This window comes from Nyctereutes procyonoides, unplaced genomic scaffold, assembly GCF_905146905.1.
Source record: "Nyctereutes procyonoides isolate TBG_1078 unplaced genomic scaffold, NYPRO_anot_genome, whole genome shotgun sequence".
Taxonomy (NCBI): Eukaryota; Metazoa; Chordata; class Mammalia; order Carnivora; family Canidae; genus Nyctereutes; species Nyctereutes procyonoides.
The window spans coordinates 71,080,419-71,094,965 of NW_026575052.1; the positions used below are offsets into that span (position 1 = coordinate 71,080,419).

Below are 14,547 nucleotides of genomic sequence, written 5' to 3' on the forward strand. Positions count from 1 at the left end.
AAGTGGGATGGGGGAGTGAGTTCAGGGTGCTCATTTTTCACCCAACGGTGTCACAGCTTCTATTTTGTCCTGCAAGATGTGCCTGCAGCTGTCATGGGGGTGCACACACAGAAGGGAGCCGCCAGGGTCACTGGGAACTCCTTAGCAGAGGCAAGAAGCCCCAGAACCAGAGTCTGGCTTAGCTGCAGAAGCAGTTTATCCATTACATTGATAAGTGGGATATCATTCTACAGAGTCAGGAACAATGTTTAGGTCCTGATTAATTTCAGCTTTTTAATTTCATAGGAAGTCTACAAAAATACAGATTTTGCTTTCAAGATTAATTTGAGAATATAATAAAGTTATTTTAATTTTCCTTGCCTCAGTTTTCTCATAAAATTACAGTATTTTATATTTTAAGTTAAAGGTCCATATTCTGATAAGACACAGACGATACTTCCTATAGCCCATGGAATTGCCCTATATTTAAACAGGTTAAATTTGTCGCCTGATAAAAACATGTTGAAATATGCATTGTTGACTCTTAGACACTTCTTTTCAAATCTTCCAATATTTGCATTTTATGGAAATTTAAAGCTTAATTTCTTAGATGAAAATATTTTGTCAAATGCACCTTAATTTAAGATAAATTTTAAGATACTTATGCTTAAATAAAAAATATTTTATATATCAGATTGTTATAAAAATTAAGTTTATCTTTAAATTTTCTTTGAGTCTTACAGAACTTGAATTATTTCATTAAAACATATTGCTTCTTACTGTTTTTAAATATGCTATATATAATTTTATGACCAGAAGAAGAGTACTTGCAAAATTAACAACATGTGTCATCTTTAACATCTATTTTTATTCTATAACAGCTTTAATGAGATCATTGACATATAATACTGTATATATTTAAAGAGAACCATTTGGTAAGTTTTTTTTTTCCCATTTGGTAAGTTTTAACCTGTGAAATCAAACCCCACCATTAAGATGAAGAATATATCTAATACTCTCAAAAGTGCCCTCTTGACACTTTGTGATCTCTTCCTCCTGTTAGTATACATTATTTTGCATATGTCCCAGAACTTTATATAATCATGCAGTATGAATTCGTTATTGCCTGGTTTTGCTCACTCTAATTATTTTGAGATTAATTCATGTTGTATCATATATCATAGTTCATCCTATTTATTGTTACATACTATTACATTATAAGGATATACCACAATTTGGCTGGATCTATGGGTGGTGCACATTTGACTTTTCAAGAAACTGCCAAACTGTTCAAGTGAATGCACCATTTTACATCCTCATCAGCAATGTATGAGGGTTCTAATTTCTCTTCATCCTAGCCAACACTTCTATCCATCTTTCTGATGATAGTAATCCTGGAGGGAATCTCATCATGGTTTTAATTTGCATTTCCCTCACAACTAATGATGCTGAGCAAAAGGTACCTTTTTGCCATTCATTTATTTCTATGGTGAAGTGTCTATTCAAATCTCTTGTTCATATGTATTTTTAAATTTAGTTTATTATTGAGTTTTGAGAGTTCTTTATATATTTTGGACCCAAATCCTTTATCAGATATATGATTTACAAAATTTTCTTGTGGTCTATACAGCATACCTTTTAAAAAAGTTAGTAGACATTTTTTTTAGTAGTTTTAGGATTATTAGAAAAATGAACAAGGGTGTCTGGGTAGCTCATTTGGTTAAGCAGCTAACTCTGGATTTCATCTCATGTCATGATCTCAGGGTCCTAGCATTGAGCTCTGTGTTGGGCTACCAGCTCAATGGATGTCTGCTTGAGAACGCTCTCTTTTCCTATCCCTCTGCCCTTCTCCCTGCCTCTGCTCATGCTTGCTCTCTCTTAAATGAATAAATTTTAAAAAAAATGAACAAAATGGACATCTGGATGGCTCAGTTGGTTAAGCATCTGCCTTTGGTCATGATCTTGGGGTTCTAGAACAGAGCCCTGCATCAGGCTCCCTGCTCAGTGGGAAGTCTGCTTCTCCCTCTCCCTCTGCCATTTCCCCTACTTGTGCTCTTTCTCTCTGTTAAATAAACAAATAAAATCTTCAAAAAAAATTTTTAAAGGAACAAAAAATACAGAGTTCTCATATACTCTGTCTCCCTCCCCTCCCCCATTTCTCTTACTATCAATAACACGCATTAGTGTAGTACATTTGTTACAATTGATGAACCAATAATGATACACTACTATTAACTAGAGTTGATAATCTACATTCGGTTCACTATACGTGTTATACAATTCTATGGGTTCTGAGAAATGCATAAGATTACGTTTAGCTTTCTAAGAGACTACCAAATCATCTTCTAAAGTACTTGTACTGTTTTGGATCCCCACTAGCAATGAATGAGAGTTCCTGTTGCTCCACATCTTTCACAGCATTTTATGTTGTCAGTATTTAGAAATTTCGCCATTCTAATAGTTGTGTAGGGGTATTTCATTATTGCTTTGATTTGCAATTTCCTGATAACATTCTTTTCGCATACTTATTTGCCATCTCTGTATCTTTTTTGGTGAGGTATGTATTTAGGATAAATTTGATAAAATCCAATCAATTATCCTCTTGCGGATTATGTATTAGTGTCATATCTAAAAATCTTTTGGCTAACCCAAATACTTTTTTAGTAGCATCCCACAAATTTTATATGCTATGTTTTCATTTTCAATTTGCATTTTCCTTTTGAATTCTTTCACTGACAGATGATTTAAAAGTGTGTAGTTTACTTTCTAATGATTGTCCAAAGTCTTTTGTGTTGATTTTTAACTTATGATTCTATTGTGGTATGACATATATTTTATATGATTGGAATTCTTTTAAATTTATTAAGGCTTGTGTATGGCTCAGAATATCACCTATTTTGATAAATGTCCTGTGTGGGTATTTGAAAAGAATGTTACTCTGCTTAGAGTGTTCTATAAATATCAATTAGGTTAAATTCATTTATACTGCTGTTCAAATATTTTATATCCTTATAGATTTGCCATCCATTTGTTCTTTCATTTATTAATAGAAGGTTATAAAAATCCTCAGCTATATTTGTGGATGTTTATTTCTCCCTATATTTTTAATTTTATGTTCTTTGAAGTCTTGACATTAATTACATGACTGTTTTTTCATAGCTTTTTCTTTTATTTAAATTCAGTTTAGTTACATAATGTAATATTAGTTTCAGGGGTAGAACTTATTTATTTTTTTTCAGGGGTAGAATTTAGTGATTAATCAGTTGCATACAACACCCAGTACTCATTACATCAAGTGCCCTCCTTAATGCCCATCACTCAATTACCGCATCCCCCCACACACATCCCCTGCAGCAACCCTGTTTGTTCCCTATAGTTAAGAGTCTCTTATGGTTTGCCTCCCTCTCTCTTTTCATCTTTTATTTTTCATAGCTTCTTAATTGACTCTTTTATTATTATAAAATGAGGGGTTTTTTTTATCTGATACTGCTCTTTTATTCTTCTGATATTAATAGAGGCACTTCAGTTTTCTTTTGATTAGTGCTAATATAGGATACCATTTTTTATCCTTTTACTTTCAAGTTATTTGCATCATTATATTCTAAGTGCATTTCTTGGAGGCAGTATGTAGTTTGGTCTTACATTTTAATGAATATAACACCATCTCCCTGTTAATTGAAGTACTCAGACCACTTACATTTAGTTTGATTATTGATATCATTAGGTTTAAAACTACCATCTTGTTATTTGTTTTTTGTGTGTCTCATTATTTTTTGTTTTCTTTTTCTTCATCTCCATCTTCTTTGTATGAATTGAATATTATTTTTATAATTTCATTTCTTTTTTTTTTACTTATTTGACACTACCCTGTTATTTTAGTGGTTGTATTAGAGTCTGTAGCATACATCCCTATCATAGTCTACTTTCAAGTGGTGATATACTACTTCTCATATAGTGCAAGAATCTTAAAATAGCATACTTTCATTTTTCCCCTTTCTACCTTCGTTTTATTGTTGTCATATATACTATTTTTACAAGTGTTTCTTTACAGTATATGATTATTTTTGTTTAAAATAACCAGCTTGATTTTTAAGTGATTTAAACGATGAGAAAAAACTTTATGTGTTACCATTTCTAGTGTTCTATCTTTATTATTTTGTGTAGATCCACATTTCCATCTGGTGTCATTTTCCTTCTTCCTGAAGGACCTACTTTAGTATAATTAGTAGCGTGGGTCTGCTTGCAAGAAACTACTTCAGCTTTTGAGTGTCTGAAGGAGACATTATTTCATTTACATTTTTTGAAAGATATTTTTGCTGGGAATAAAATTCTAGGTTTAAAGTTTTGTTTTGTTTTTCAGTACTTTTAACCTGTTACTCCACTGACTTCTTGCTTGCATCATTTGTGATGGTAAATCGATTGTCATCCTTATTTTTGTTCCTTTGAATGTAATGTGCTTTTTCTCTAGCTGCTTTTAATATTTTCTCTTTATCACTCTTTTTAAGCAATTTGATTTTGTTGTACCTTGGTGTAATTGTCTTCATATTCATTGTGCTTGGGTTTTTATGAGCTTCTGGATCTGGAAGCTTAGAGTTTTCATCAAATTGGGGGAATTCAGAACCATTATTTCTTCTAATACTTTTTCTGTCCCTCTCTCTTCTTTTTCAAAGACTCCATTATACATACATTGTGTAGTTTCTATTTACTGATGATTTATATCCTCATTATGGGTTGTATCTTCCTGCTTCTTTTTATGCCTGATAATTTTTATTGGATGCCAGACATTGTGAATTTTACCTAGTTGGTAAATGGGTATTTTTGCATTCTTCAAATTTGTTTTGGGACACAAATATCGGGAAACAATTTGTTTACGTTAGGTCTTGCTTTTTAAATATTTATTAGGTAGTACTAAAGCAGAGGTTGATCTAGCGCTAATTCTTTCTAACTATTGGAGCAAGACTTTTCTATGTATTCTATACAATTCTCCATGAATCTTGAGAGTTTCCTGAAGATTCAGTTGGGCTGATGGAAACAGGCACTACTTGTGCCTCTGTTAACAGGCACTGTTAACTCTGATCCTCTTAGGTGCTTTGTCTAACTTCAAGTAGTTCCCATAGATGTCCATCCTGATCAGTACTCAGCTGAACACCTGAGTCAAACCCTTTATCAATCTCCTGAGTTTTCCTTCTGTGCAACTCTTTCCTCCCTATTACTGTCCTGAAAACTCTTGCTGGCTTTGTCTCTCTGAACTCTTAGATCTGTCTTCTCAACTCAGAGTTTACCAGGTTCTGTATAGGTTACCCCTTCCCGGAAATTCTCTGAAATCAATAAGCTGGGGTAATCATAGAGTTTATTTCCTTCGTTTTCTATCTCTCAATGGTCATTATCCTTCATTGCCTAACATTTGGTGTTTTGCCAACTGTTATTTCATATATTTTGGTTTTCTTTGTTGTTTCAATCAGGAAAGTAAACTTGACCCCTTACTCCATTATGGCCAAAAGATAACGTCCCATCATTTACCTTTTAAAAAATAGTCAGAAAATATTGTTAGTATAAAACAACAGATTTACAATAATTTCTGTATTGATTTAACATAAAATACATGCCTTGCTATTTCTTTACCTCATGTCATATAAAAGGGGTCAGCATTTGATGACTCTGTATGGCTGAGTGAGACTCATGTTGCCATAACTGCATGATCCAATGTCTTCCTGAACCTGGGCCCAGAATTCTACACAATTACTCATGAACCATACCTGCCAGAAGCAATGGTTCTGGTTTTTATCTGGATTCCCAATGATGACTAGAGTGACATAGCAAGGTGAGTATTCCACCATTTGCTACTTAAATGATTTGTTGTTCTCTCATACAAATACCAAAACAATGTTTAAAGTATCATTTCTTTAAAAATCAAATTGCTTCCTTCTTAGTTTAAAGGTTTTGCTAATACCCAATTACACTAAACTCTTCAAGTATTCTCAATTAAAATGTTACACAGTATAAAAAAAGTCTAATTTCATCACCACTTGGAATGACCTAAAATTGTCATTTATGTTTATAAATCCTCTGTGAATAAACCTTGCAATAGAATCTAACCTGTAACATGTACAGTGTTTAATAAACTTTATTTTTTACAACAGTTTTAGTTTTACAGAAAAATTGCAAGGATAGTACAGTTACCACATATCCCATACCCATTTTCCCGTTATTAACATTTAACATTAGTAGGTGTATGTGTTATAATTAATAAACCAATACTGATATGTTATTGTTAATTAAAGTCCATGTTTATTCAGAGTTCCTTGCTTTTAGCCTAATGTTCCTTCTCTGTTCCAGGATCCTATGCAGGGTTCCCTGTGATATTTAGTCACCATATATCCTCAGTTCCTCTTTCTTACAAGAGTTTCTCAGACTTCTCTTGTGTTTGATTGCTGCAAGGAGTTTTGAGGAGTACTGATTAGGTATTTGTAGACTGTGCCTGACTTGGAACTTGTCTGATTCCAGGGTTATAAGTTTTGGGGAAAAATAACAGAAGTTCCATTTTCATTATATCATGTCAAGTTGACATATTACCAACATGACCTATCACTTTAATGCTGATTTTGATCACTTGACTGAGGTAGTGTTTGTCAGGTTCCTCTACCATAAACTAACTGCCCCCCCTCATTTCCATATTATAATCTTTGAAAAGAAGTCACTATGCAAAGTCCATATCTAAAGAGTGAAAAGTTATATTTTGCTTCCTTGAGGGCAGAGCACATAAATTATTGGAATTCTTCTGCACAGGAGATTTGTATTTTCTCCTGCATTTATTTACTTATTCAATTATTTATTTATATAAGCATAGGCTCATAAATATTTATATTTTGGGTCATATTCCAATGCTACTTTATTTTGTTGCTCAAATTGTTCCAGCTTTAACCACTGGGAGCTCTTTCAGCTCCTGTGACTTACAATTTTTTAAACTACAATAAAACCTTCAACATGACTATTCTATGCAGTGACTAAATTACTCCTTAAGATTAAGATAGTCACTTAGGGAGATATATTACTTTCAGGTAATGCATTAAATGATATTCTGGTTGTCTGAAAGAATTCATCTGACAAGAAGTGAATTAAAGACTAAGGAGAAAGTGCCCATTATGTAGTAAATATTTTAAGAAACTAATGAAATAGAAAAATAAACTGAAAAAAAACAAACCTTTTAAGGCAAATCTATAAATGGCTTCACATGCTTTAGCCAAAATTTCTTCTTCTGGGGAATTAAGCATTAACACCACAGTTGCTACTTTTTTACTTTCAATCGTTAATGGATCAAACTGAAATGTAGAGAGAAAAATGTTAGGTTCACATAAAGGCTTTAAAAATCACATAAAAAAATGAACGGTGTCTAGAAACTTGAAGAGAGCATAACCATACAAAAAGGATATGGTCACTGCCCACTAAGTGCATTGTAAAGTTTTTATTTAAAAAACATTACTGATATATAGTTGCCAAAACTAGTGGCTTTGGAATTCCTGGGGTAATGGCAGGAAGAGCAAAGCATTTTGGAATCCTGACAGATCTAGTCTCTCAACTTAGCTATGTGGAATCAAACAAGTTACTTAAGCAGATAGAATTTCAGTTTCCTTTTCTGTATACTAGGTATAATGATACTTATTCCTCTCAAAGGATCAAGGAAAGGATTAGAGATCATATATGTAAAACACTTAGCACATTGTCTGGCACATAACAGATGACTATTAAATAACAGATATTAGCATAATTCTTAGTTGATATGTAAGAATCCTTGAGTACCTGTATATATTAGATGCTCTGGCAGTCTTAACAATCAGTACCTGCTTCTAACCACTATTCTTTCTGAGAAAGCAAACATTATATAATGTTAAATAACTAAAAAGCAACAGAAAACCGCATATAACAAAATGTAAAATGGATAAAATCTGAAAGAGGACAAATGGTAATACAGTATAAAGAAAAAGTATAGAGCTCTAGGAAGACTCCATCTTGTTAAGAGATCTTGGAAAATTCATGGGTAGCCAAAATGCACAATAACAAATCCATGGTTTTCTTTGGTCAAAGAGAAAACGAATTATTACACTATTTTTCTTCCAGTTCCAGAGACTGGTGAAGGAGGGTGCTCTCCTTATGTTAAAGGGGTAAAGGGGAAAAACAAATTTCAAAGCTTTAGCTGGCTTTTTGTGTTGGCCCTTCCTAAATGGACATCTTATTGTGTCTGGGAATATAATGAAAATTAGTTTTCAGTTTCAGGCTGAGATGGAGGGACAGATTACTCTGAGTAAGGAAGCACAATTGTGTGAGGTTGGAAGAGTGAAGAAGACAGAGAAGATAGCAGTAGCAATAACCTAAAAGAGCACAGCTAGGGTAAAATTCCCCTTTGCCGGGAAATGGCTATTGGATTTTAGGACAGTATTATCTAACATCCACATTAAAGCTGCTGTTTGTATATATCTAACTCTATACTAGAAACCCTAAGAATTACAAAAGTCATGGTATTTGTTCTCAAGCCTTTTAGACTCTTTCTGGGGAGATAAATCTTCATTAAAAGTATGACATATGCACCAAGCTTGTGATACTTGTGGGTTTCCAGTGACATGAACCTGTGAGAAAAGATGGCCTCTAGCAGAGCCCAAGTAATGGCAAAGACATTAGCTTCAACACTGACCAGAAGAGCACATGACCTGGAAATCCACAGAAATTTTAAGGGAGGCCTTCTGAAACTATTTGGGGACTGAAGCTTGAAAACCATCAGGCACTCATAAACTCAACAGATATATTAACTATATAAACAAATTAATTGACAAATGCTCCAGCCCAAACTGAGGAAGATAAAACATAAAAAGATACTAGTAGATGAATAAATACAATAAAATACATAGTTAAGCTGAATGATACTGATGTTGTGAATCATAATGTAATTCTTAAGTGTTTCTGAAGTAATGATGACACATTATGAGAAAAATAATGTCTTAGAATTAAAATTCTAGATTTTTTTCAACAAAGATCACATAAAGGTAAACAGAATGAGATTATTGCCTAGTTATATATTTATTTTTTACATTGATATAAAAAGCAGGTTTAAATATGCGTTTAATAGGCTACAGATTAGTAGAAGTTCCAGATTAGCAAAAGGAAAGGGTAACAAATGAAAGTTCCTCAATTCAGAAAAAGGGAATAAAATATAAAAAAGGTACAACATAAAAATATAGCAAAGAAACATCTTAAAATAAACCTTAAACTTAAAATGGTAGGAATAAATTCAAATATATCAATGGTCAAAATAAACATCAATAGGACAAAGAGATCTCATTAAGTAAGATTGTCAGATTGGGTTATAAAGCAAAATCTACTCTTTTTTGTATATTGATGGATACTTCTTCCACTTGACCTTACAGAATACAAATTCATATCTATCTAAGATATAGAATATTTCTATTGCCTCTGAATATTTCTGTCACGCTTCTCCCTCCTCCAAAAAAAAAAAACCCAGAAAGATAATCCTTGACTTTTAAAATCATCAGTTTTTCCTATTCTTGAACGTTTTATAAAGAGAATCATAGAACATGACTTCTTTCATATCTGCCTTTTAGCACAGCACAATGTCTCTGAGATTCATTCACATTTTTTATTTACATTTTTGCACACTAAGTCATACTTTCTATAGCTATATATTATTTCATTGTATGCATATACCAGTTTGGGTTCTTTTCTTTCAGCTGGAGGCTATCATGAACAAAGCTGCAATGACTATTCTTACATGTCTTTTTGTGGATATATGCCTTCATTTCCCTTGGCCATAAACCTAGGCATGGATTTGATGAGTCATAGTCTAGGTACATGTTTACATTTCATAGATACTGTTGAACAGTTCTCTAAAGTGGTTTTATCAATTTACATTACATATAAATTACATTAAATTTACAATTTAAGAATTCCAGTTGTTCCACATCGTTACCAATCCTTGATATTTTCAGTCTTTTAAATTTGTCTTTCCATAGCTCTTAGATTATATTTTTAAAACAATCTGCTTTTCATGGTTGTAACAGTGAGAGAAATGCTCTACTGCTCTCTACTACAACTGCATCCTGGTCAGAAGCAGAAGCATTCTCTTTACTTTTTAAAATTGTCCTATGTCCCTTCTACTGACTCTGCCTCAACACATCCATCTCTTTCTCAGCTTTGTCTTCTGTCATTATCCTTGATACTCTACCATTTTTGATTTGCTTACTCACATATAGGTTTCCTGCAGCACCCATAGTGTTCAGTCTTTGAGGATTTCTTGGTAGCTAATAAGCAAATGGTGAAAGATAAAGCTTCACTGGTTCAACTACTCCCACTACAGCTACTCCCACTACAGCTATTCCTCATCCTCACTGTGGTCCCCACTCCATTCACTCTCTCTACTTCCACTTAAGCTTTTTGGTTTCTTCACTTCTTATCTTGCTTCAATTTAATGATCTATTATTTTAATAATACTCCTGCCAAACCCTAAATAAACTTTTTTGTCTTCTCATCAAATCAATTTGAGAACACTCAAACCATGAGCCAACACTAGAATTTTCTTTCTTTGCATTTGTGCTCAAGCATCCAAGCATTCTTACTGAGAATATTAAGCTACTGGAAAATTAGTATTACTATACATTCGTGATCAACAAGTTCACAAGAGCTTCACATATTTACAAGAGTCTCTGCACATATTCTTCTGTTAAAGAATTGAACATTAAAGAATTGTTAAAGAAACATTAAAGAAAATATATCTCCTACTAAGCCTAATATCTAATGTGTGCTTTGGATTTTTAACCTGTCCACCTTTATTTTTTTAAAAAAGATTTTATTTATTTATTTATTTGAGAGAGAGAGAGAGAGAAAGATTGAATTCAAGCACAAGCAGGAGGAAAGGCAGGGGGAGAGGGAGAAGCAGGCTTCTCGCTGAGCAGGGAGCCCCATGTGGGACTCCATCCCAGGACCCCAGGATCATGACCCAAGCTGAAGGCAGACACCCAACTCTCTGAGCCACCCAGGCACCCCCCCCCCCATTTACTTTTAACTCACTCATTCATTCAATAAACACCCATTCAACCCCGGATAAGTGCATTACACCAAGAACAGCACATTAAATAAGATAATCAAGACCCCTATTTTCAGAGAACACATTCCCAGTTATGTCATACCATTAACCATCCCTTTTTTCTTTTGAGTTGTCAACTTCCTTCTAACAATCGAATTATTCTCATTACCTCTTTTGAGTCCACTTTACAGAGGGCCAAGTTAGATTTAATAAAATGCAGCTAAGTGTAAATATGATGAGTTTTAATAAATGTATATGTACACATAACCAGCCACTCCAAATGATACGTGGAACTTTCCACTACCCCCAAAATATTCGTTCCCATCTCTCTGCAGTTGATTCTCTTTCCCATATCCACTTTAGGCAACCAGATCTGCATCCTTTCACAATAGATTAACTCCAACTATTTAATATGAAATTATCACATAGGTACCCTTTATGTATGGTTCCTTTCATTTTGCAGAGTGCTTATGAAATTCATCCAGATTGTTCCATGTATCGGTGATTCATTCCCTTTTTCTGATGAGTAGTATCTCATTATATGAATACAACACAATTTGTTTATCCATTCAATTAATTGATGGACCTATGGGCTGTTTCCATTTGGGACCATTATGAATAAAGCTGCAATGGGAATTTTCATATAAGTCTTCTTGTAGATATATGTTTTCATTTCTCTTGAGTAAATACCTAGGGGTAGAATTTCTGGCTTGTCTGGTAGTGCATGTTTAACTTTACCAAAAAAATAATTTTAAAAAGATTTAATTTATTTATTCATGAGAGACTCACAGAGACACACAGAGAGGCAGAGGGGAGAAGCAGGCTCCCTGTGGGGAGCCCGATGCAGGACTCTGTCCCAGAACCCTAGGATCACAACCTGAGCTGAAGGCAGATGCTTAACCACTCAGCCACCTAGATGCCCTTAATTTTTTTTTTCCAAAGTAGTGTTACTATCTTGTGTTCCCACCAGCAATGTATCTGTATCCAGCAAGTATATCTCTTCACTTATTTGTCTTTCTTAATTTATCTTAGCAATGTTTTATAGTTTTCAGCATATAAGCATTGCATTTATTTTGTTGAACTTATTTCTAAATATTTCTTGTTTCTGATGCTATGGCAACTAATATCTTTTTCCTTCATGTATTTTAGACAAGTGTTATTAGGTGAACAACATTTAGGATCATTATTTCTCTTACAACTAACTTTTTTATTATGATGATATGTATCTCTTTTTCTCTGGTAGTATTATTTGCCCTGTTATATAATTCATCTAGTATTAATATAGGCACTCTATCTTTCTTATGATTATTTCAGTATCTCTTTTTCCATATTTTTACTTTTAGCCTATCCATATCTTTATATTTAAAGTAGATTTCTTGGGGATGCCTGGGTGGCTCAGTGGTTGAGCATCTGTCTTCAGCTCAGGGTATGATTCCAGAGTCCTGGGATCGAGTCCCATATCAGTATCCCTGCTGGAGCCTGCTTCTCCCTCTGCCTATGTCTCTGCCTCTTTCTTTGTGTCTCTCATCAATCAATAAATAAAATATTTTAAAAATATAGTAGATTTCTTGTAGACAGCTTATAGTTTGGGTCTTGTTTTTTTATTCAGTTTGACAATCTCTTGCTTTTAATTAGAATATTTAATCATTTACATTTAATATAGTTACTGATTGGGGTTTTTTTAAAGATTTTATTTATTCATGAGAGACACACACACACAGAGAGAGAGAGAAAGAGAAAGAGAGAGAGGCAGAGACACAGGCAGAGGGAGAAGCGGGCTCCATGCAGGGAGCTAGAAGTGGGACCTGATCCTGGGTCTCCAGGATCACACCCAGGGCTGAAGGTGGCGCTAAACCATTGAGCCACCCTGGCTGCCTGGGTTTGTTTTTTAAATATTTTTTTAAATTAATTTTTTAAAAAATATTTTATTTATTCATTAGAGACACAGGAAGAGAGGCAGAGACACACAGGCAGAGGGAGGAGAAGCAGGCTCCATGCAAGGAGTCTGAGGTGGGACTCTATCCCAGGAATCTGGGATCATGCCTTAAACCAAAGGCAGACACTCAACCGCTGAGCCACCCAGGCATCCCTTTTTAAATTTATTTATGAGAGACACAGAGAGGCAGAGACATAGGCAGAGGAAGAGGGAGCCTGATATGTAGGACTTGATTCCAGCGCTCTGGGATCATGCCCTGAGCTGAAGGCAGATGCTCAACCATTGAGCCACCCAGGCATCCCTATGATTGGGTTTTAGTGGACCATCCTGTTAGTTGTTTTCTCTTTTTCTGATTTGGTCCCTGGTTTCCTTTTTCCTGTCTTCTTTTGGAAAATTGAATTTTTGGGGGTTTTTTTAGTATCCAATTTATCTCCTCTATTGGCTTATCAACTGAGTTTTCTTCTGATTATGGGTCACATTTTTCTTTGCATATAATAATTATTTTTATTGACTACTGAACATGTGAAAATTATGTTGCTGGGTGTCCAGACTCTTTGGGCAGGGCGAGTTTCTCTTAAAGGATGTTGAATTTTGTTCTACTAGACAGTTTTATTTATGGTTCAGTTTGATCTATTTAAGGCCTGTTTTAAAGCATTATTATAGCAGGTTTGGGGAAGTCTTTGCTCTAGGGCTGGGTTAGCCATACTACTACTAAGGCATGACCTTGCTGGGGCTCTATTTAATACCCCAGATGTTCAGTAAGATCTCGCCAATCTTTTGGATCAAAATTAGAATGTATTTCAGATCTGTATGGGTCTAAAAATTATTCAGCTTACAGCTCCCTGATAGTTGTTCATTATCATGAGCATGAGTTTCACCCTGTGCAGCTTAGACTTCAAGGAATCAAGGGGACCATTACCCAAATTTCTGGTGCTATTTTTCTATGTATTTCCCTCCTCTCTGGCACTCTGCCATGCACATGCCAGCCACCTTCACCTCTCTAAACTCTGACTTCTCAAAAGTCTCTTATTTAAAAAAAAAAATTGATTTTTCTCTATTTTCTCCCTCTCACATTGCCAAACTGACTTTCATCCTCATAGGTTCACCAAAGTAGTTCTAAGATCATCATCAGTGACCACCACATCACCTATCATTTTTGACATTTTTATCTCATTTCTAGAGAATTAAAATGATAAACAGTACTTGAAACTGTAGAAGCTTAAGGCTTGCTTTAATTTTCAGGCCTCCATCCTTCTGGAGAAATTTCTTATTGCTTTTTATTCCATGGTAGTTTCAGTGTTGAAAATCCTTGGTAGTGGTGGTGGTGATGCTGGTGGGGTGGTGGTGGGGGGGGGTGGTTGTTGTTGTTGTTGGGGGGGGGGTTGTTTTGTTTTGTTTTTTCACAGCTATATTCCTCTGAACTTCCCTATGGCAGCACTTAATACATTGCATCGTCTCTTTAGTGTATGTGTCTTATGTTTACCATCATTTTACTCAGTTGCTCAAGCCAAGAATGTTGAAACATCTCCCCACTCTTCTTCTC

General features: G+C 34.4%; 1 protein-coding gene across 1 annotated transcript in view; it reads right to left on the reverse strand.

Annotated features, from left to right (window-relative positions):
- The window catches only part of ARMC3 (armadillo repeat containing 3), an 85,343-nt gene extending 75,087 nt beyond the window's left edge, over window positions 1-10,256 (reverse strand). The window contains exons 1-2 of the mRNA XM_055332671.1: window positions 10,233-10,256; window positions 7,181-7,298 (exon numbers count right to left, since the gene is read on the reverse strand). Coding sequence (XP_055188646.1) covers window positions 7,181-7,298; window positions 10,233-10,256 — 142 coding nt within the window. The remainder of the gene's footprint in view (window positions 1-7,180; window positions 7,299-10,232) is intronic.
- Window positions 10,257-14,547: the final 4,291 nt, after the last annotated feature.